The 22869-nt window shown below is 42.5% G+C and overlaps 1 protein-coding gene across 4 annotated transcripts in view; it reads right to left on the bottom strand.

The window, feature by feature from the left end:
- TTK (TTK protein kinase) overlaps positions 1 to 19367 on the bottom strand; it is a 39961-nt gene extending 20594 nt beyond the window's left edge. Inside the window, exons 1-3 of one of the 4 annotated variants that reach the window (XM_083608131.1) lie at positions 19022 to 19367; positions 2728 to 2871; positions 1581 to 1806 (exon numbers count right to left, since the gene is read on the bottom strand). In XM_083608131.1, coding sequence (XP_083464257.1) covers positions 1581 to 1806; positions 2728 to 2871; positions 19022 to 19109 — 458 coding nt within the window. In that variant the 5' untranslated portion in view covers positions 19110 to 19367. The other 3 variants (XM_083608132.1, XM_083608133.1, XM_083608134.1) reach the window with 3 other exon arrangements.
- Positions 19368 to 22869: the final 3502 nt, after the last annotated feature.

Below are 22869 nucleotides of genomic sequence, written 5' to 3'. Positions count from 1 at the left end.
AAATTTTGCAGTGCTTACAAATTAGCCCAAAGAAAATTAAATTAGCCCAAAGAAAATTAAATTGTTTTCGACCAGAGGTTAGTATGCGTTACTACCTCTGTCTACCTCTGTACATACTGTACAGCAAACGAGGTAGCCTGCAAATTATCTGTACTCACTCTTTCCAGTCAAAAATCCTATCCTGGATGCACTCTTCCTTGCAGAATTTAGACAGAGGTAGTCCTATACCACAGTACTTCTTTTACACTGTTTACTGCTGGTATTGGGGGGAAATGCCTTCCACTAGCAAGCTCCACTCCCTCTCAAAATCTCTTAAATGTTACGTAAGTACATGAAGGAAGCCACCTTCAAGGTGTGGTCAAGACACATTTTATTTAGTGTTCACAATAAGAAAATCACATTTTCAATATTACCTTGTCTTCCCAATGCACAAAGAACTGCAATTCCAAAAGATGGGAACCTCATATATTGTCTATTGAACAAATGCTGACTGTGCCTCCACTTCTAGTGGCATTAGATATATATTCATATATTCAGTCCTAAGCATCAAAGCAATTACCGTATTTTTCCATGGATAAGATGACCCCATGTGTAAGACGACCCCTAATTTTGGAACCCTAAATTAAGAAATCAAAACTTTAAACACCCAAGATCGCCTGAAGTTGTTGAGCTTGTTCACCCAAAAAATCTACCGGTGGTGTGGGGGAATCAGGTGGTGCTTGGCTTCCCTGCCTCCTCCTGGGTGTGGAGCACCACTGCTGAGGCACATAGGCAGACAAGGCAAGGCAGTGGGCAATAGCTAGCAATAGGGAGTGGGAAAAGGAACCACCTTCCTGGCCGCCTGCTTAAGCGGAGACACCAAGGAGGTGATGTGAATGCTGGAGCACGGTGTCAACATCAACTACACCATACCACCCTAGGCACCCTACAATAATGGTGTATTTGCCTTAAACAAAAAACATCGTCTTATACACGGAAAAATACGATATGTAATATCAACAACCGACGTATGATTTTTTTCCTTTTAACTTGGGTATCATAACAATTACAAACAAATATCAAACACTGGGAGTGTATAAAATGTATACAGTAATCTTCAGGGACGGTATCAGGTAAGTATAACCAAAATAAAATGTTTTATGTTGCAAATTCAGGAAATGGGGATATAAAAAAGGCACGTAAGAAGAAAAGACACAAAGAAATCACGACACTTCAACTTAACCAGGTTGTTATAAATGCCAGTGGCGGAGACCAACTATGTTCTTGGATATTGACATAGGTCACAAAATCAAACCAGACAGAAATAAACTTCTGTTCTACATTGACCTCTGGGTACTTCTAATTAAAATGTTAACTTTTCCACTGATACACTATCCCATGTCTTTCTGTGCCATATCAGCTCCAGCAATATCTCCCCAAATCCTTGCAATCATGAGTCATACAGTGGTCAATAAATGTCCAACTAGCTCCCTATTGTAAGCAACAGAATCATCTTCCATACAAAGATTAAGGAGTTGTAGTTGCAGTGAGGGTAAAAGACAAATGTTGAAAGTTTCTGTTTGCCAGATATGAATACTTACGCATTCAGTTCTGCAAATCTAACCAAGATGCGAGCATAGCTTTCATTCTGATGGTATTTTTCTGCAGACAATGATGCAACTGCTTGCCTGTAACAACCAATCAGTCTATTTAACAAGCTGATGTCAGCCTGAGGAGTGCACTTAGCCTCCAGTTTAAGCAAATGATTTAACCAATCTTCAGGATTATTTGCAGTCATCATAATCTGATTAACAGTTCCAGAGTTATCTAAGAAAAACCAAGAGAAAAGCAATGTTAAGATTTTTGTTATAAAGAACAAAATGCAGTCTTGTCTACAAACAGCTAAAGGAACCATTAAAACAACACATGTTTTAGTTTCTTTTGGTTCCAACATTTTGATTCATCACTCTAGAAATGGCCAGGCTACTACCTTCTGACGTAGAATGGGCAAACCTACCTTTTCTTTTGAAGGGCACTGCAGCAAGCAACAAACAACAACAACAGAAATTATACAACACCAAAATGTCATTTGTGTTCCACTTGCCAAAAGTGTTCTTATTTTCCACATGCCATGGCACAAGCCATCTAGTGGCGTGGACTTGAAGTGGCTTCACAGAACTGGGTTGCAAGAAGGATTTAAGAGGGGTGCTAGCAAACCAAATGAAACAAACAATTATCCAAGTCTTAAAAAGCATCAAGCTTCTCTGCAAATAAGATCACTAGAGACACAAAAATTCTGATAAAAAAATCTCAGCAAAACAGAACAATGGAAACCCCTTTGAAGTCTGCGCAGAAGGGGAAAGACTCTTAAAATTGGAGCATTTCTCCCACATCAGAAAAAGAAGTGTATTCAAAGTGCTGAGGGATCCACTTTGAATTCAAACTGTTTCCTCAGGAAAGAAATAAAAATGCTCCTTTTAAAAAAAAGAAGCTCCCCATGCCCCCCCAAGTCCCTTGTGAAGCACTTCTCAAATACCCAGCAACTAGCTAATTGTTAAGTGTTTAGGAAGCAACTTGCAGAAAGTGAGTTGTAAGTTGTGTGATCAGCGCTCCCCAAGCAGCAATCACAGAGCTTTCAAAGTGGTTTGTGCAGCATTTCAGAAACATCTGGTTGTCAGACACTTTGGAAGAGCTGCATAAAGGGCTTTGAAAGCACTACCAATCAGCAGTCACAAAAATACTACATACCTGTTGTATCCACTGATGCCTTGGTGATGTTAAGCTCAGCTGTAGTATTGTCATCATTTTTATATTTGCTTTTCAGGTCTTGAACCCTACTCATAATAGAAGCAACAAACATACCATTTTCACTTAAATCTTCTTCCTGCATTTCTAGAAAAAGAAAAGTCAGTGTTGAATACAAAAGGTAACAAATGTTACAGATACGTAATTGGGGACTATGGGGGGGGGGACGGACAAATTCCTTCATTGCTAATGTTTTGGTCCAATTACTAAACATGTCTTAATCTTATACCTAATGATATTTATATTGCTGTAGGGTCTTCTTACAATCAAATAGCATATAATTTTTGTTAAATAATTTTTTTAATTATTTCAATGAAAGAGTAATACAGTAAATCCACAATTTATGCAAGTGTTATGTTCTGGGATTGCGCCTAAAGACAAAATTGTGTATAGTCAAACACATTGGGTTCAACTATGCCCCTCTTTTCTTCCCACCTCTCTTATCCCCCAACCTTATACTGTATACAATATTAAGTCTCACATCAAATATAACTGATCTGTAAAATGGACTTTATGGTCTGAAAATAGAGACGATGTACCGTATTTTTCGCTCTATAACACGCACCAGACCATAACACGCACGTAGTTTTTAGAGGAGGAAAACAAGGAAAAAAAATATTCTAAACGAAATAGTGGATATATGATTTTTGTGGTTCATGCTGTTGCCACAGACATGTGATCTGACAGTGAGTTTGGAGTAGCCCAATGCAAAAATCCTGAGGATCCATGTGGATCCATGCTTTGTAACCACGGAGGAGGGAAGGAAGGGGAACCATGGATCCTCTGCTCACGACTGCAGATCCCCCCCGCCACCCGCAGGCATTCGCTCCATAACACGCACAGACATTTCCCCTTACTTTCTAGGAGGAAAAAAGTGAGTGTTATGGTGCAAAAAATACGGTATGTACTTTTATACCTTTAAATTGGTGTAAAGCAAGCTGGTGTAGATTAAGCCAGTGTAAAGTTACATGAGATCCAAATCCCACTTAGCAGCATACAGTGGTACCTCAGGTTACATACGCTTCAGGTTACAGACTCCGCTAACCCAGAAATAGTGCTTCAGGTTAAGAATTTTGCTTCAGGATGAGAACAGAAATCAGGCTCCGGCGGCGCGGCAGCAGCAGGAGGCCCCATTAGCTAAAGTTAACTGTTCAGGTTAAGAACAGTTTCAGGTTAAGTACGGACCTCTGGAACGAATTAAGTACTTAACCTGAGGTACCACTGTATATGCTACTGTTCTACCTAAGACTGGCAGAGGGAAAACAAGTATTTAAACTAGTGTTTTATGCTGGGTTGCCAAGCCACATCAGGTTCAGCTGAGCATGTTACACCCACATATATTTAGCTGAGCTGGGATTGGGAACATAATGCCAAATAAGCCAGAAATCAACTGGATGAGCCAGAGGCCCACTGCATCCTGGTGGATCTTGCCATCCCACGCAATTGCTCTCTCAAGCTTCTACCCTAATCATATACATTTAGGGGGGAAATCAAGTGACTCAATAGGACTTACTTTGAAGTAAATGCATTAGATTATTGGGGGGGGGGACCCATTAAGTAACTTGATGGGCAAGAACAGGTATTTGCCCTTTCCCTAGCTTAAAAAAAGCCAAAATCCTGTATATTCCCACAAAGCCAGTCAAGCAACTCTTCTGAAGACGTGACACAATCACACATACATGTATGTGCCCGTTTGCTGTCAGTAATCTACTTGTGATATAGCAAGATGCAAACAGAGATTGCAACAGCTACAACCTGTTGAAATAGTGAAAGGCCACCCTAGAGAGTTGCCACATTTGTCCCACCCCAATCCACCCTTAAACTATTCCCATCCATACCTCTGGGGTGAAGCAAGTATTATACAACTTCCGTATGTATTCAGGTGGAAGACAAGGGAATCACATCTGAAGTAATTTCTGTACAGTACTTCTATTAGCAAACCTTTGCAATATTTTGCTAAAAATCTTAAATTCTCTTCTTGCCAACAACCCTAGAGATTTATTTCAATTAAACAAAACATGGGGTCAAATTCAATGTCATTTGCACAGAAGGACTTCCCCGTCTTCTCTTCGCTTCTCCAGGCTCCTGCACCCTCCCCAAATCTGTTATAGAGGGTACCACAATCCTTTGGAGATATTGGGGTTATGCAGCAGGGCAGATTGTTTCCATTGCACGAATGGAAGTCCATTTCACTCACACAGAAACATCATTGGATACAACCCAGTGTTTTTTTCTGGGGGGACACAGGGGTATGCATACCCCTAAACATTTTGTGTATCTAAAGTTTGGCCACATTGAGGGGCAGTATTTCAATATTAGTAGGCAAATGAGAGTACCCCTAAACATTTTTTTAAAGAAAAAAGCACTGATACAACCCATAATCATTCAAGCATGTTAATCATTTTCTCATTTTTCTCTAGATTGGAAATTCAACAGAATGGAATTGGAACAATGGGTTTTCATTCCTGCATGAGCTATCACTAACATCATGGGGTACTTAATCTGCCACAAGCACCATGTATCTACAACCCAAAATAGCTCTGGCTCCTCCACCTTTTATTCCCCTGTGAAATAACCTTGTGTTTTATTTTCTTGCAAGTATAACTGTCTTTAGACTGCTATGATTGGTATGCTTTCGAGACCTGCCATGATGGCTCAACCCACTCTTGAAGCTCCCAGCTGGATGTCATCTTTTCAATCAATTATCCTGCAGTCCTACGCAGTGAAAACCTACTGCAGCCTGGGATAGCCACCCCCGTTCTTAGTTCCCCTACTCAATAGGTGTCCAAGAATAGCCTGAGAACACCTTGCTTTATCTGCCACTGTGGATGCTCCCTCACCTTCTCAGTGCCTATTAGCAAACCAAGGATAGGTAACAAGCTTTTCTCTCATCTCGACTTCCCTTCCCTTTTCTTTCACTCATTGTATCAGTCTCTCCCCCTCGATGTTCGCCTCTGCTTCAGAGAAAACCTTCACCTCTAGTTACATTGCAAATGTTTGCTTTACTTAATAAACACTTGCATCCTCAAGTCTCAGCTCAGTTTCTGGAGCTTCCTGGAAAGCTTACAGGGATGCTGCCTATTTAGATCAAAGTTATTGCCAATTTGTCACAAAGGGAGCCAGTTCTACTAAATGGATTGTGAGTCTGTTGAGGCAGCTCTACTAGATAAGATAGTGGCCTCTTCTCCAGAAGGAATAGAGCAGTAACCTGCAGAAGGAAGAGCACCAGATTAATTCCTCAATGACCACTGTAGTAGCGGGAAACTCACAAAATGTGAAACCAGGTTCAGAGAGGTTCAGTAGACCCATGCAGTGTTTCTCCTTACACCGCTGGTTAAGACCATAGTGTTCCAGGGCAAAAAGTTACTTTTCCTACAGAATTAAGTGATATTTTATTGAAACCTGCTCCTATTGTGGGTTTTTAATTGTGAGAAATGAAAGTTTATATAGCATTACCTTTTTGTCTTTGAATTGCTGTTCTCTATACAGCCTGCAAATGTAGAACTTGTTCAACAAAAGTAAATTGTAAATATTTAAGTTGTTTGTCCTGTTTGCAAACAAAGCACTTTCTATTGGGACCAAAACATCAAATTGTTTCTTCAATTAAACCTTGGTTATCAGGAAACAAAACTTCTAAAGCGCAAGATTTTACAACGAAAGGGTATAAACAGGTTTGGATCACATTTTAGTGGCAAAGGAGGCCAAGAACTGCTTAGCTCCTTAACATAAGCAAAATAACTTGAGTTTCTATAGTATGCCCTGAGGGCAGCTGGGAATCAATTTCATCTAAGGCGTACCTGTGAACTGTGGCAAGACTCATCCTTAAGGGCAGGTGGTATCCACCTTGCAAATTTATATAAAAGGGAGTGTCAGAGGCACAGCTAGAGGCATTGCTTCATTCACGATATACCTTAGCACATCCTCCTTGAAGGTAACTTGTGAAAAACCTAAGAGGAGTGGTCTCTTGGTTTCCACATATTCAGAACTGAATGAAACTCATCCCTGATAGGGAGGGACTTGGTGCAAAATGATAGAAATGTACTGTTGGTATTATTGCCTCCAGTGATACTTAATCCTAATCAGTCTGATTTTCATTGTTAATCCTCTATTTAAATTGAAAAAATATATTACTATTATATTAGAAGAAGAGTTTGGATTTGATATCCCGCTTTATCACTACCCGAAGGAGTCTCAAAACGGCTAACATTCTCCTTTCCCTTCCTCCCCCACAACAAACACTCTGTGAGGTGAAACCAAAAAAAAAATTTTCTTCCAGTAGCACCTTAAAGACCAACTAAGTTAGTTCTTGGTATGAGCTTTCGTGTGCATGCACACGAAAGCTCATACCAAGAACTAACTTAGTTGGTCTTTAAGGTGCTACTGGAAGAAAATTTTTTTTTGGTTTTGACTATGGCAGACCAACACGGCTACCTATCTGTATCTGTGAGGTGAGTGGGGCTGAGAGACTTCAGAGAAGTGTGACTGTCCCAAGGTCACCCAGTAGCTTCATGTGGAGATGAGAGCCAGTGTGGTGTAGTGGTTAAGAGCGATAGATTTGTAATCTGGGGAACCGGGTTCGCGTCTCCACTCCTCCACATGCAGCTACTGGGTGACCTTGATTAGGATTAAGTATCACTGGAGGCCATATTACCAACAGTACATTTCTATCATTTTGCACCAAGTCCCTCCCTATCAGGGATGATTTGCAAATCATTGACAAACATTGTACGCAATCTCATTATGATTTGTTGCTTTAGATTTGTAAATTATGACATGGGACTCGGCGGGCACCTTTAGCGCCCCCCCAACTCGCTAAGGAACCCACTAACGGGCTCCGAAGTGAAGAAGGGGAAGTGGCGCAGTGCTGAGAGTCAACGGCTATTTCCGTGGAGCGAAGCCGCATAGCCGTTGCCAGAGAGCGCTGCCTCTTTCCTGGGACAATTTGGACTTTAAAATAAGCACCCGTGAGTACTTTGATTTTGAACAATTGGACATCAAATAAGGACTAGCGAGCAGAAAAGAATTGGATCTTAAAATACCTACTTTAATTTGGTACGGAACGGGAAGGTCTAAACAGGAACTCAGCCTTCCGTTCTTTTGTAAACAGAATAAAGCAAAGACAATATAAACTAGAGCTAAGAAAATCATCTCTAAAGGACTGGATTTCATCATTTATAATTGTGGAACCCCCCTTTGACAGCAGGAGAAGGGGGAGGATCATTTTTAGACTGTTTAAAGTGAATTTAAAGTAAAGTAACTTTCCTCCGTCCTGATACTGGAGCGGGGGTGTCAGGACCGACGTTTGAAGTTCACTGACCAGAAATAAGGGTTTTTGACAGATAGTGAAAAGAAGAGAAACATAGTGATTCCACTGTTCCTCTTCGCATTTGAAAGGAATTAATATTGACAAAGTATCTTAAAAGGGGAAACTCTGTTGCAAGAACATATAGAAGTTTTCCCCCTAGAGGGAGACTGTGAAACTGTAACCAACTCCAGGGAGTCGGCAGCTGTTATAGATTACAATCGTGGGAACAGACATTTGACCTTGCAGGACAATGTATTCAGAAACCTTGTTGTGTGTCTTTTATAAAACAAATGCCCTACTGGAACAATTACACGAAAAGGTGAATTGGATGGCGACCTTGGCTAGAAATTTGGAACAGGCAGTGGGAAACTTTGAACAGGCAGTGGGGAAATATGTGGAGCCCACTCAGGAATTAAATCAGGAGTGTGTCTTGACAGAACAGGCCCAACAGGAATATGAGCTTTCGGACTTGACAAATGAACTTGGAAAAAGCCACATTTGGAAAGAAAAAGTTCGGTTTGGCTTGGAAATGGGGGGCTGGATTGACCCCCCTACGCTGAGATGTCTGGACTTTGCAAATATGGCAATGGGCCGTGAGATGTTTGGGATTGTGGGGGCTCCTAATCTTGGAGGGTTTTTGAAACATGCTGTTAAATACCATATGGAATTTAGTGTTGAATATGGAAAAGGGGCCGATCTGCCGAGAAGGGCTAAAAATATTGCCAAGCTGGAGCTACCACGAGCAGGAGACAAGGGAAAATACAGCTACAAATATGAAGAAGAGCTGCGGAAGGGACATGGAAGAGACTTGAGGGCCTCGGATATAAGGTTGCCAGGTTAATGAGCTAGATCAACGTGATAATAAGGACTGACAAAACCCGGAACCAGGAGGAAGGGACGTTGGATGAAGATTGGACTTGTTTGTATTTCTTTTCTCTACCATTAGAACTGTTTTATAAAATTGATGAACATTAGAAAAATGTTGGAATGAAATTACTTGGCTTTAGCAAAAATGTTTAAAGAATTATGAAAATGTTATGGTTATGAGAAGCTGGTAAGGACAAGATTTAAGTTTTAAGCTTTAAGATTTATCTTATTATAGAAAGATAAGGCTAAAACAGTTTAGGGTAATGTAATGACAGAATATTATGAAATATGGAAAGGATTTGCTGGGATAATTAACAACTAGGATACAAAGAAAGGGAGGAGGAGGAGGTCTAAGAAAGAAGGTAATGACAGTTGAGGATTTGGAAATAATTAATTTGTTTTTTAAACGTTTTTAATTGTTTGTGATGTATTGTTGTATTTTTTTCCTCTTTTTTTCTTTTTTTTGTTTGAATCTGCATTTTTTTTGTCTTTATTTCATTTTGTAACATTTTGAAAATTCCAATAAATATCATTTAAAAAAAAAAGATTTGTAAATTATGTATATTTCCCTCCTCTTTCTGCTATTCTTTTTTTTTTTTTTTTTTTTTTGGCGGGGACAGGGAGAGAAATAATCTGGATGTAAGTACCAATTTTTTCTGTATATAAGACACCCCCAGGTATCAGACGACCCCTATTTTTTAACCCAAAATTTAAAATTGATATTTTAAACATCAAACAGTACAACTTTGAGCATTTTCAGGGGAGGTTGCCCAAAGTTTAGGCTGCCATATTTCAAGAGTCTGCGCTCAAACCTGAGCCTATATTGCCTGCAACCGAGCCTGGACCACCCACGCCAGATCCCAAACCCAGGGCCGTCCACACCAGAGCCAGAGCCCAAACCCCTGTGCATTCACCATCTGTGTATACAACCCAAAATTCTTGACTAAAATTGCAAAGGAATTGCAACCACAAACCAAACAGACCAAAAAGCAATAAAGTAAAATGGGCCTGTCAAGCAAAATGTTCAACCAGAACTGTAACCCACCAAGCTAAATGGAGCCCATTAAGTCTGTATGGCAGCCTGGCAGGTTTCACATCAGAGGCTGGAAGCTTAACTGAGATGCTGGTGGACTGCTTTTATCATGTTGTGTCACAAACTAGAATGACTATCATAAGATGTGAAGAGTTAGGAGGTGAATGGGAACATTCTCAGAAGATTCAACGGCCACAGGATGTTGAGATCCAAGTTTCAACTCTGGGATTTAGGCAAGAAATTCTGTTGTTGTAGGCAATCTCCAGAGTGCAAAAGAGTTTAACATGTTGGCCAATCAAGGACTATGCTTAATTGCATCCAGGGAGGGAAGGGAATCTAACACATTCAAATAAAGAGCATCTTAACTGCATCTTGAAGTGAAACAAATTGGAAATGCCAATAGTAAGTTCAAACATTCATTTTCTAACACAGATGCACACAAACCCGAAGAGCTATAAATCCTACATAATCTTGGGAGAATGATTTTAAATAATTATTTGAAATTAATCCTAAAGGAGCAAGATTACAGATAGCTAGTTTGAGACTTGCCCTTAATAGGTAAAGATTTCCCACGCTGTCACACAAGTAGAAGAGAATTAAGAAACAAGCACTGTGTTACACCAACACCAGACCCAGTGCCCCAAGTCTCACTTATGTGGGGGTGAGAGAAATTGCAATTACAATATCACAAAGTTATACAACTTCTCCCACTGGCAATCAAGAATTTTACTTGGTTTATGCCACTGATTAAACCAGATAATTTTTTATTTACCAAACCACTCCCACACCTTCAAATGATCCCAGTATCTTGAACAAATATAGACTTGCAAGAGTTTGTAAACATGTAACCTCGTAAGCATGTAATTATAAGGTATTAGCCACATTTGCTGCAACAAAAAACAGCAATAAATAATCTTGTAGTATAAGCAGATATATTGTGGCATCGAGCTCCGTGGACTAGTGCCCATTTTGACAGGTGTATGAAGTGCTTTCCTCAGTTGGCAAATGCATATTTCCATGGGTAGACACTAGTAACCAGCTTACTTATATGTAAATGTGAATAGGTTTGGACTGCATAACAGCTATTTGTGAAGTTTTATTACCTATGCTGTAAATTGCCCTGTGAACTTTTGAAGAATGGTGGTATATAAATTTAATAAATAATACCAGCCACCACAATTAGTTTGGTTTCATCTGTCCAATGCTACTATATTTTAGGATAGCAACACTACTCAACACTACTCAAGCAACATCCTCAAAGCCTGTCAGTTGCATTTAGAGTGGAGCCTCGGATCCTTTGAACTCTTCTGACTATGAAGGCACTTATAATCTCTTCCTTCCTAGCCAACATTAAGTCCTGGTTTAAGGAGATGAATTCTTGTTTGATTTAAAAAATGCAGTGGCTCCAATTTGACCAAGAAAGAGTAGTTTATGGAGCTCATATTTTCATATGGTTGGGGGCAAAGGAGTTTGGTGATAGTGGAGAAATAGGCAAAGTGTTACTCCCTAATTAATTGTGATTAGGGCTTTTTGTTTGCCCAGGTCTTAGTAATATACCGTATTTTTCGCCCCATAGGACGCACCTAGTTTTTTTGTGGGGGAATAAAGAAAAAAAAAATTTATTTCCCCCCCAGGTGCGGGGCTGGGGCGGGGGAAGCCCGAGCTTCCCCCGACCCCAGCCACCAGAACAGGCTGCTATCCGCAAGCCGTGGGAGCCACGGCTGGCGGAGCGCTGCGCTAAGCCCGAAGCTTGGGGCGTGCTGAGCTCAGCGCGCCCCAAGCTTCTGGGTGCCGGCAAGGTCTCCGCTAGCTGTGGGAGAGCTGCGTCTCCCACGGTTAGCGGATAGCTTCCTGAAGCCTGGAGAGCGAGAGGGGTCGGTGTGCACCGACCCCCCTCGCTCTCCAGGCTTCAGTGAAAGCCTGCACTCGCCCCATAGGACGCACACACATTTCCCCTTCATTTTTGGAGGGGGAAAAGTGTGTCCTATAGGGCGAAAAATACGGTAATTAACTTCCATGCTGACACTGCTACTTTGCATACGTTGCTTTGTTGCCAGTATTTTTTATTGCTGGACTATATTGTTAGCAACAACATGCTACTAATGGAAGGATGGGGCATATAAATCCTCCGATACAACATCGCATTTTAGAGATGTGACTTCAAGCTCGATTTTTAATTTCATCCAGGAAGACACGGATGAAAATAAACATCAAGTCCCCCGTCCCCAGCACGGGAATAAGACAAGGAAAAAACCCTATGTTTTATTTATTTAGTAGGGAAAGGGGCTGTAGCTCAGGAGATGAGTAACTAGATAACCTTTAGAAGACATCTCAAGGCAGTCCTGTATAGAGAAGCTTGTTGATGTTTAATGTTTTATTATGTTTTTATATATGTTGGAAGCCACCCAAAGTGTGTGGGGCAACCCAGTAAGATGGGCAGGGAGCAAAAATTATTATTATTATATTGTTAAGCACATGCTTTGCATGCAAAAGGTCCCAGGTTCAATTCTCATCATTTCAAGATAAGGAGCTGCAAAAGCCTGCTGTGTGAAACCGTGGAAGACAATACTGAATTAAATGGGTCAGTAGTCTGGCTTCCTATGTTCCCAGCAGGTAGCTGGTAGCTTCCTATGTTCCCAGCGGGACCAGATTTATGGTAGGTTTGATGAGGCCCTAAGATACTGAAGCTAATGGAGGCCTGTTGTCGCTGTTTTTTGGGTTGAATATATCCTAAATGGTAATTTATGGACCTAATAGGTATCTAAAGCCATTTGCACATAACAAATTATGGACTGTACTTTTCCATGTGTAAGACTAGGGTTTTTTTACTAAAAAATAATGTTATTAAAATAATGTTATTAAGAAACCAGAAGCCTCTCTACTTGGAATAATAGGGCTGGAATTGCCCAAAAAAGATGTTGGACTGTTTTTGTATGCCACAACTACAGCAAGAATTTTGCTAGCCAAAAATTGGAAATTGCAAGAAATACCAACAGTGGAGGAATGGCAGATGAAGATGTTGGACTTTTTGGAGCTGGCCAGCCTGACTGCAAGAATACGCGATCAGAAAGAGGAGGAACATCAAGAAGAATGGAAGAAATTTAAGGACTATTCAGCTAGATACTCTAATATAACATAAGTAGAATTACTTGTAAGTACCACATTGGCCTAGGATTAAAATATGTTGAATTGTATAACATTATGGATTGAAAATATTATGAAAAGGAAGGAAGATAGTAATTTGAATAAGTTAATTTTATTGAAAAGTGGATATTGGAAAACTGCTACAATGAGATCTATTGAAATTCAGTTAGGAGGGATTTGAGGAAGTCACTTAACAATGGAAACTACCGGTAAATTGGGCTTCTAACAGTTAGGTGTTTATATGTTCGTTTTTATTTTTAATATTGCAATGTCTTTCCTTTTTGTGTTTTAAATTTGGAAAATCAATAAAAAAACTGGGGAAACAAAGAGGGGGTAGTCATACACGGGGGCAATCTCACCCCATTTTTTTAATTCTGGGTCGCCAAAAACAGGGGGTATCTTATACATGGGGGCATGTTACACATGGAAAAATATGGTATTTAGTTGTTGAATTGAAATACAACTAAATATAATTATAATATTTATATATGGTATTATAGTAGTTTTTTCTTCCTTTAATTGGGGGGGGGGGCAAGAGAGTAGGGCCCTAAGCTATAGCTTGTTTAGCTTATACGCAAATCCGGCACTGGTTCCCAGCACTGAGAGCGGCCAGTGGGGAGAAGCACCAAGGGACACCCCCCTCCCAAGTTCAGCTCTCTTATATTGTATGTGGTCAGCTCACCCAAAGCCCAAGGGATGCTTCCTTGTGTAATATTCCCACACGGTCTCTCACCCGTCAGGGGAGAAAAGGCCGGGCGAGCAAGCAGGCAACGGAGGGCAGCCTCCTCACCAACGAGCCAGACACCCGCAAAGGCTAAACTGCCCCCGCCCCCGGACCCGGGGCGGGCGGGCGGGTAAGACGAGACTCACCGTTTGTTTTTGATTTTTCCATGCCTCCCAGGACGCTCCACGGAAAGGGGGGGGGGGGAATAACAGCTTTCCTCAGTTTAAATTCCGTCACCAACCGAAAACTGGCTCCTGATTGGCCGGTTCTGTAAACGCCAAAAAGATGCGCCCAGCTCCCGATTGGCGCGCCGTTTGATTGACGAGCCGGCGGGCCGCTTTCTTTCCCCCTCCACACACTCCGCCCGCCGCCGCCGGCTTCCTATGGGCTTGCGCAGAAGTGGACGCGAAAAGAAGTGGACGCCCTCGTGACGGGGAAAGCCGAAACGAAGCGAAACCTTCGAACTGGCAGAGCGCGCGCTGCAATGACGTAGAGAAAGCCCCGCCCCTCCCTGCCACCCGAGGGTCATTCCGCCCCAGCCAGTCCGTTCAATCCGACTCTGCGGGATGAGAGCAGCTGTGAGGGGTGACGTCATGGAAGGCGGGAGGCCCCGCCCCTTCTTGGGGACGTGAGGTAACAAAACAGGAGCGCCGCTGAGGCCGGAGGTGGCAGGGAAGCCCAGCGCGACAGTGGCAACTAGTCTCCACGCGCCTTTAATGGCCATAGGGAGACTTGCGTCGTCGTCGTCCCAGCCCCGCCACCCTCCGAGCTCTCTAGCTGCTTTCCAGCGCTGCTTAGGAGCAGCCTTGGCTGCCTCCCTTTGCACAAGGAAGATCATTGGTGGGGGTGGGAGACGACGACCCCAAAACTGACCCAAAGAATATGAAACGGACTTGACAGCGCAGTCTATACAGGCCCCAGTGTTTTGACTTTATAAAGGAAATAAATTTGAGGAGGGGGAGATCAACAACAGATCTTGGGAGTCCAGCAGGAAATCAAAATTCTCACATTAAGCTCTTAAGCTTCTCTCTTTACTTTATTGTTATTTTTCTTCTAAAAAGGAAAAAGATCAGTCTGGACGTTTAAGGCTGCAGGCCTTAAACTTGAGCCCAATGGGAATTACTTCTCTCTCTGTGTGAGAGAGAGTACAAAATGATGTGCCGAAAGCCAAGTAGGTTACTGCTGTAACCTACTTTACACCCATGAAACTTGGCCCAGTGCAGTTTTCTGAGCACAAGCATTATAGGCTGACAAGGAGATTCCAACTAAACCCGGATAACTTTTGGACAGTAAGAGCTGTTTGACAGTGGAACAGACTCCCATGAGCGGCAACGGACTGTACTTCATTGGAGGTTTTTAAGCAGAAGAAAGATAGCCATCTGTCATGGATGATTTAGTTGAGATTTCTGCATTGCAGGGGCTGGACTAGATGGCTGTCTGTGGTCCTTCCTGCTCTATGATTCTGTGATCTCACTGTTTTCAGCAATTGTGCTACAACTTTCTGGACTAACTACAGCTTCTGAATCAAGCGCAAGGGAAGCCCCACATAGAGCACATTGCAGTAACCCAGTCTTGAAGTAGACAACGCATGAACTGCTGTGGCCCAACTTCCCCAGCTGAGGAATGGTTGTATCAATTGCAGTTGGTAAAAGGCAAGTCTAGCCACAGAGGCTACCTGAGCCTCCAGTAACAGAGCTGGAACCAAAAGTGCCCCCAGACTGTGATCCTACTCTTTCAGGGGGAGTGCAACCTCGTCCAGGGTGGGCATGACCAATTTCTTGGACATAGGAAATATTCACTGACAGTGCCTCTGTCTTGCTAGGATTCAAGTTCAGCTTGGTTTTTCTCATTCATCTCACAACTGCATCCATGCACTGCCCCAGGGACTGTATAGCCTCTCCTAATTCAGATGTTAATACACATACCAGTCCAATACATTTTAATACAGTAAATAAAACACTAACCTATCTTAAAGGGACTTTTGCTAGTTAACTGGGTTTATAATGCACAGCCTAAAACCATTAATGTAAATACTTCCTTAAGGTTCTTAAGAAGCTCTGGTAAACCATATTTTTAATAGATGTGTCTCCAAAGGAAACATTGAAGAATAATTCTGTCAGTGTAAAAAGTTCAATTAACTGAATCATCCAGGTTACTATCCCTATTTCATTGCTGACAGATGACTGTGCTCTTATCACATAATGCTAAAAATTAAATCAAAGCCACTTACTAAGAGGAAGATTAGATGAATATTAATGTGAAAGTCAGGATACAGAATCATTCTTGCAAACAAGTACACACCTTAAGGTAGCTGACACACCTGTTACGGTAGGTGTTGTAACAACAGCACACACATGCAATGTGTGAGACAGTGAAGTGTTCAACTTGTTATGTGGAAAAGTGCTTTAGATTTGACCATACATGTTACTCTAATTTCAACATAACACCTAAGCATCACTTGGGTACATTTTTATGCTCAAGAGTCGACAAATGAATCTTGCAAAAGTATATTCACCACACCTAGTGTGTGTTAGATGTTGTGATAGCAATACTTTAAACAGATATTCAAACAACCTTTTTTAAAAAACGAATGCACTGTGTAAAATTGCATGGCAAACAGAAAGTCTTGTGTGTCTGTCATGAATTTATCAGTAATTTGTCAATACTGTAGTTGGTTTATCTGCAATATTAAATAAGACTGTGAGCATAGCCTATATGTGCTCTTTGCCCCACTTCCCATCTTCAGCTGCCCATGATACAAATATAGATAGCACAACCACATTTAGGCCATCTCAGTGATAGCCTCGAGAATGTAGACCTCTCGAGAGAGTTGCCTCTAGTACCATATTTTTACAGCTTCTGTTGGTTGCTAAATATGTGCTTCTTTACTCTGGCCTTTGCAAATTGATTAATTGGTTTTATAGGGACCATTGTTTTCCTTTGGGAGTCCTCCCCACTACCTTTTCAGTCTTTCTACTTCTCTCCTGCCTTTCAGTGACTAACTAGAAGAGCACGGATGCAAAGAACGACCCCTTTCTGAGTGCTACTCATCTAGCATTACTGGGGTGAGGGAATAAGGGGGCAGTCCAAACATATGCAACTCTCTCAACTGTTCCTCATAAGGCTTGGCTTCCAAACCCTTGAGCATCTTGGTCGCCCTGCTCTGCATACATTCCAGCGTGTTAATATCTTTCTTAAATTGTGGTGCCCAGAACTGGACACAAAATTTGAGGTGTGGTCTGACCAAGGCAGAATAGAGTGGTACTATTGCTTCCTTTGACACAGACACTTCTGTTGATGCAGCCTAGAATAGCATTCACTTTTTTTGCTGCTGCATCAAATTGTTGATTCATGTTAAGCTTGGGATCTACTAAGATCCCTAGATCCTTTTCACATGTACTGCTGACAAGCCAGGTGTCTTCCATCGTAAACTGGTGCAGCTGGATATTCCTGTCTAAGTGTAGAACCTGACATTTGTCCCTATTAAAATTCATTTTATTAGTTTGGGCCCAGTTCTTCAATCAACAGATTGAAGGGCATCTTGAATCCCCCACTCTGTCTTAGCTATCCCTCCCAGTTTAGTCATCTGCAAATTTAATGAGCACCCCCTCAATTCCTTCATTCAGGTCATTTATGAAGATGTTGAACAACAACGGTCCCAAGACAGCACCCTGTGGTGCCCCACTTGTCAGTTTTTCCCCAAGATGATAAGGAACCATTATTGAGTACTCTTTGGGTTCAGTCAGTAAACCAGCTACAAATCCACCTAACAGCTACCTCATCTAGCCCACATTTTACCAGCTTCTCTGCAAGAATATTATGGGGGGATTTTGTCAAAAGTGTTGCTGAAATCAATATACACTACGTCCACAGCATTCCCCTAATCCACCAAGCTTGTAACTTTATCAAAAAAAGAAGTTAGATTTGTCTGGCATGACTTGTTTTTGAGAAACCCATGCTGGGTCTTGGTAATCACAGCATCCTTTCCTAAGTGCTCAAAGGCTGTTTAATTATCTGTTCTAGGACCTTTCCTGGTATCACTGTCAAGCTCACCGGTTGGTAGTTACCTAGGTCTTCTTTCCCGCCCTTTTTGAAGATAGGGACAATATCTGCCCACCTCCAGTCTGCAGAGACCTCACCTGTTCTCCGGGAATTCTCATAGATAATAGACAGGCTCTGAGATTACATCCACAAGCTCCTTTAGTAGCCTTGGATGCAGCTCATCAGACCCTGGAGATCTGAATTCATTTAAAGTAGCTACCGGTAAGTGTTCCCTTACAACCTCTTTTCATGTCTTGGGCTGCAGCTTCCTCCTTCCAGCATGTATTCTGTTTATCACCAGGTTGAACACTGCTTTCTTTTTGGGCGAAGTAGGTGTTGAGCGATGGGACGCGGGTGGCGCTGTGGGTAAAAGCCTCAGCGCCTAGGGCTTGCCGATCGAAAGGTCGGCGGTTCGAATCCCCGTGGCGGGGTGCGCTCCCGTTGCTCGGTCCCAGCGCCTGCCAACCTAGCAGTTCGAAAGCACCCCCGGGTGCAAGTAGATAAATAGGGACCACTTACTGGCGGGAAGGTAAACGGCGTTTCCGTGTGCTGCACTGGCTCGCCAGATGCAGCTTTGTCACGCTGGCCACGTGACCCGGAAGTGTCTCCGGACAGCGCTGGCCCCCGGCCTCTTAAGTGAGATGGTCGCACAACCCTAGAGTCTGTCAAGACTGGCCCCGTACGGGCAGGGGTACCTTTACCTTTACCTTTAGGTGTTGAGCAGTTCTGACTTCTCTCTGTTACCAAGTAGCATTTCTCCATCTTCTCTATGCAGAGAACCTACCACTTGCTTGTATTTCCTCTTGTTTCAAACATAGCTGAAGAAATCTTTTTAAATTATTTTTAACCTCTCTTGCAAGCTTGAGATCATTCTGAGCTTTGGCCCACCTGCCCGACTTCTCCCTGCAACTGTGGCTACTTTTGTATACTCCTCCTTCATGATTTCCCCCTTCTTCCACTTCTTATATCTTCGCTCATCTCTAAGCTCCTTATACAGCCACACCGGTTTCTTTAGATGCCTCCCACTTTTCATTCTTGTTGATATTGCCTGCATTTGTGCCTTCAAAATTTTACCTTTAAGAAACTCCCATCCACCTTGGACTCCCTTCTGAGTATTTCTGACCATGGGATCTCACCCAGTAGTTCTTTGCCTTCTTAAAGTCCAGAGTGCATGTCCAACTACACTCAACTTTCCCTTGCCACTGTATCATGAAATCAGGAGGTCATGATCACTTCCTCCCAAGTTCCCCAGTACCTCCACTTCTTCAATCAGTTACTCCCTGTTGGTGAGGACCAGGTTCAAGTTAGATGATCCTCTTGTTGCTCCTTCCACCTTCTGGGAAATGAAACTGACATCAAGGCAATAGAGGAATTTGTTGAACCTTACATTTTTGGCAGAGTTTGAGTCCCAATAGATATCAAGGGAGTTGAAGTCTCCCATGACTACTGTATCTCTCCTTTTTGAATGCTTGGTTATCTGCTCTAGGAAGGCATCATCCAAGTCTTCAGTCTCGTTTGGCGGTCAATAGCAGACCTGCACAGTAAGGTCACTGCTATTTCTTTCTCCTACAATTTGTACCCATATCTGCCTTCTGTGCTCCAGGTAATGGATCTCTTCACAAGTGTACGCATCCTTTACGTATACTCCTCCTCCTCCCTTCCTGTTCGGTCTATTCGTTTTGAACAGGTTATACCCCTCAATTTCTACATTCCAGTCTTGAGTCTTATCTCACCAGATTTCAATAATGCCTATTAGGCGTTAAGTGCTCCAACTGGTCCTGTATGTGGGTTTCCCATAAGCATCAGATTACCTTCTTGAGAAAATTGTATGGTTCTGAATGACTCATCTTCCTGCTCCCAGACAGAGATGAAGCATGACTTCAGCCATATTAACACCTTTTAGATAAACAAGCCCTTGACCTATTCCTTAACCTTGCCAAGAATAATGTATAATTATTGGAAGCATTCTGTCAACAGGACTAGATAAGAATCCTTCAAGGTCTACATTTTGAGGCCCCTCCTTTGAAATTGCTGATCTGCTATTCTCTTCCTGTTTCACTGCTATTAAAGCCAGGATGTCTATGTTCATGCCACACATTCTTATTTATTATTGGATATTATTTTCCCAATTTATCACCCAGGGTGGTGTACAACATTAACAACAGAGCATAATAATAAAAACATAACACATAGCATAATGATAGACAGCATAATGATAAAAGAATCATAATAACAGTCCCCTCCCCACACACATATTTAACATGCTATAGATTATTTAATAGCCGAATGCAAGGGTAAAGAGGAATGTTTTTGCCTGGCGCCTCAAAACATATAATGGTGGCACCAGGCAAGCCTCTCTGAAGAGAGCATTCTACAAACCTCTCGGAGAGAGGGGACATAGAGCTTGTCTTGGATGACAAGCACAGGGTCCGGGTCAGTCTGTATAAAGTATTGAAGTCCTGAGCCATGTAAGGCCTTATAGGTCAACACTAGCACTTTGAATTGGGCCCAGAAACTAATTGGCAGCCAGTACAGTTGGGCCAGGATTGGTGTTATATGCTCAATATATGTCTTGTTCTGGTGAGTAATCTGGCCATTGAATTTTGCACCAGTTGAAGTTTCTGAGCATCTTCAGAGACAGCCCCATGCATGACGCATTGCAACAATCCAACCTAGAGGTCACCAAAGCTTAGCCCCATGTTCATACATGTGGGTCACAGGGATTCTACCCTCCCCCCATAGCATTACTGCTTCTATTGCAGAGCTACACTGTCTCAAGTGCAGTTTTGAGGGTTTCGCAGATGGCATGCTAGGAATGATATCGCCTTGTTTGTGGTGTTTATGATGAAGCACTTCAACACTGCCAAATTTGTCATTTATATTGGCTCAAGAGAAGGCCCTACCCAGTGACACTGCATCACTACATGTTACAGAAATTACAGGGACAGATTTGAAAATAAATGCTGTTCATAGCAAGCAGGCAGAGAACATGTAGCAGCAGGGTCAACAGAACACAGGAAATGTATCCCCCCATATCATCTGCGGATAAAACCAGGCCTACCAAGCCCAGCACAGGCTGTGGAGGTTTGCATCAACACTCTCTTTGCAAATTCAAGGACACTTAGCGCAGATTTTGCAAAAATTATGGCCAACTTGAGCAAGTATACCATTTAAAATCCACTAGGAACTGCAATAGATCCTGACTGTATGGCGGTGAAGTCCAGAAGTTGTATCAGTTTCAGCATGCCTATGGATTCTGCAATTTTTCCAGATGTACTCATAAATGAAAATGGATTCTGGTTCTGGATTATCAATAATCAATAAAGATGCCTTTCATCACATTTTATCTCGGGATCCGTTGCCAGAGTTGAGGCCAGCAAGTATACTTTGTGATTACAATGAGAAGGTAATTGACACTGCTAGAAGCTGTGATGGGAATGTGCTGTATGGCTCTTTCAAAGGGAAGCTTCCACTCAACATTGCAAAGGGACAGTGTGAGAGCCTCTTGGGAAGGAACTGAATCGGACCACTAGGAATCAGTGTCCAAGGAATTCATGGCATCACTGCAAGCCAAGTTGTCAACAGATTTCCCAGTGTTTTCTCTGAGGAACTGGGAGCTTACAATGGGGAGTCAGTGTCATTCCATCTGGATCCAATTATTGCATAAATTCACATGAAGCCCAGAAACTTGTCTTTTGCCTTGCAAGGAAAAAAATTGAGGGAGATCTTGAGCATCTCATCAAACAATAAGTCTTTGAACCAGTTACACACACCCAGTAGGCTGCACCAATAGTGCCACTATTAAGCCTAATGATAAGGTGACACTTTAAGAGATTGCAAGTGCACAGGGAATAAGCCACTTACACCGTATCAATAAGCCTATGCATGCTGTGCTGGAGTCTTTTGCTCAGTTTTTATGACAATACACTTGTCCATATAATAATAATTATTATTATTTATTATTATTCATACCTAAAAACTTCCCTAAACAGGGATGCCTTCAGATGTCTTTTAAAAGTCAGATAGTTTATTTCCTTGCCATCTGATGGGAGGGCATTCCACAGGGTGTTCGCCACTACCGAGAAGGCCCTCTGTCTGGTTCCCTGTAGCCTCACTTCTCACAGTGAGGGAACTGCCAGAAAGCCCTCGGAGCTGGACTTCAGTGTCCAGGCTGAACGATGGGGATGGAGATGCTCCTTCAGGTATACTGGGCCAAATCCGTTTAGGGCTGTTAAAGGTCAGCACCAACACTTTGAATTGTGCTCGGAAACGTACTGGGAGCCAATGTAGGTCTTTCAGGACTGGTGTTATGTGGTCTTGGCAGCCACTCCCAGTCACCAGTCTAGCTGCCACATTCTGGATTAGTTGCATTTTCCAGGTCACCTTCAAAGGTAGCCCCACGTAGAGTCCATTGCAGTAGTCCAAGCAGGAGATAACTAGAGTATTCACCACCCTGGCAAGGCAGTCCATGGGCAGGTAGGGTCTCAGCCTGTGTACCAGATGGAAATGGTAGACAGCCGCTCTGGACACAGAATTGGCTTGTGCCTCCATGGACTGCTGTGAGTCCAAAATTACTCCCAGGCTGCGCACCTGGTCCTTTGGGGGCACAGTTACCCCATTCAGGACCAGGGAGTCCGCCACACCTGCCTGCCCCCTGTCCCCCCAAAACAGTACGTCTGTCTTGTCAGGATTCAACTTCAATCTGTTAGCTGCCATCCATCTATCAACCGCCTCCAGTCACTCACACAGGACCTTCACCGCCTTCACTGGTTCTGATTTAAAAGAGAGGTAGACCTGGGTATCCTCCACATACTGATGAACACCCAGGCCAAACCCCTGATGATCTACAAGTCTACAAGTCAGGAAGAACAATTTCTAAGGCTGATGCCCTGAGCCATCTGCCATTATGGAAACCAGATTGTGATGTGCTACCTCCAATGGAAGTTTTGATGTTGGAAGCCCTTCCATGTG

This window comes from Podarcis filfolensis (assembly GCF_964270895.1).
Source record: "Podarcis filfolensis genome assembly, chromosome: 3".
Classification (NCBI taxonomy): domain Eukaryota; kingdom Metazoa; phylum Chordata; class Lepidosauria; order Squamata; family Lacertidae; genus Podarcis; species Podarcis filfolensis.
This window is presented reverse-complemented; position numbering and strand designations above follow the sequence as displayed.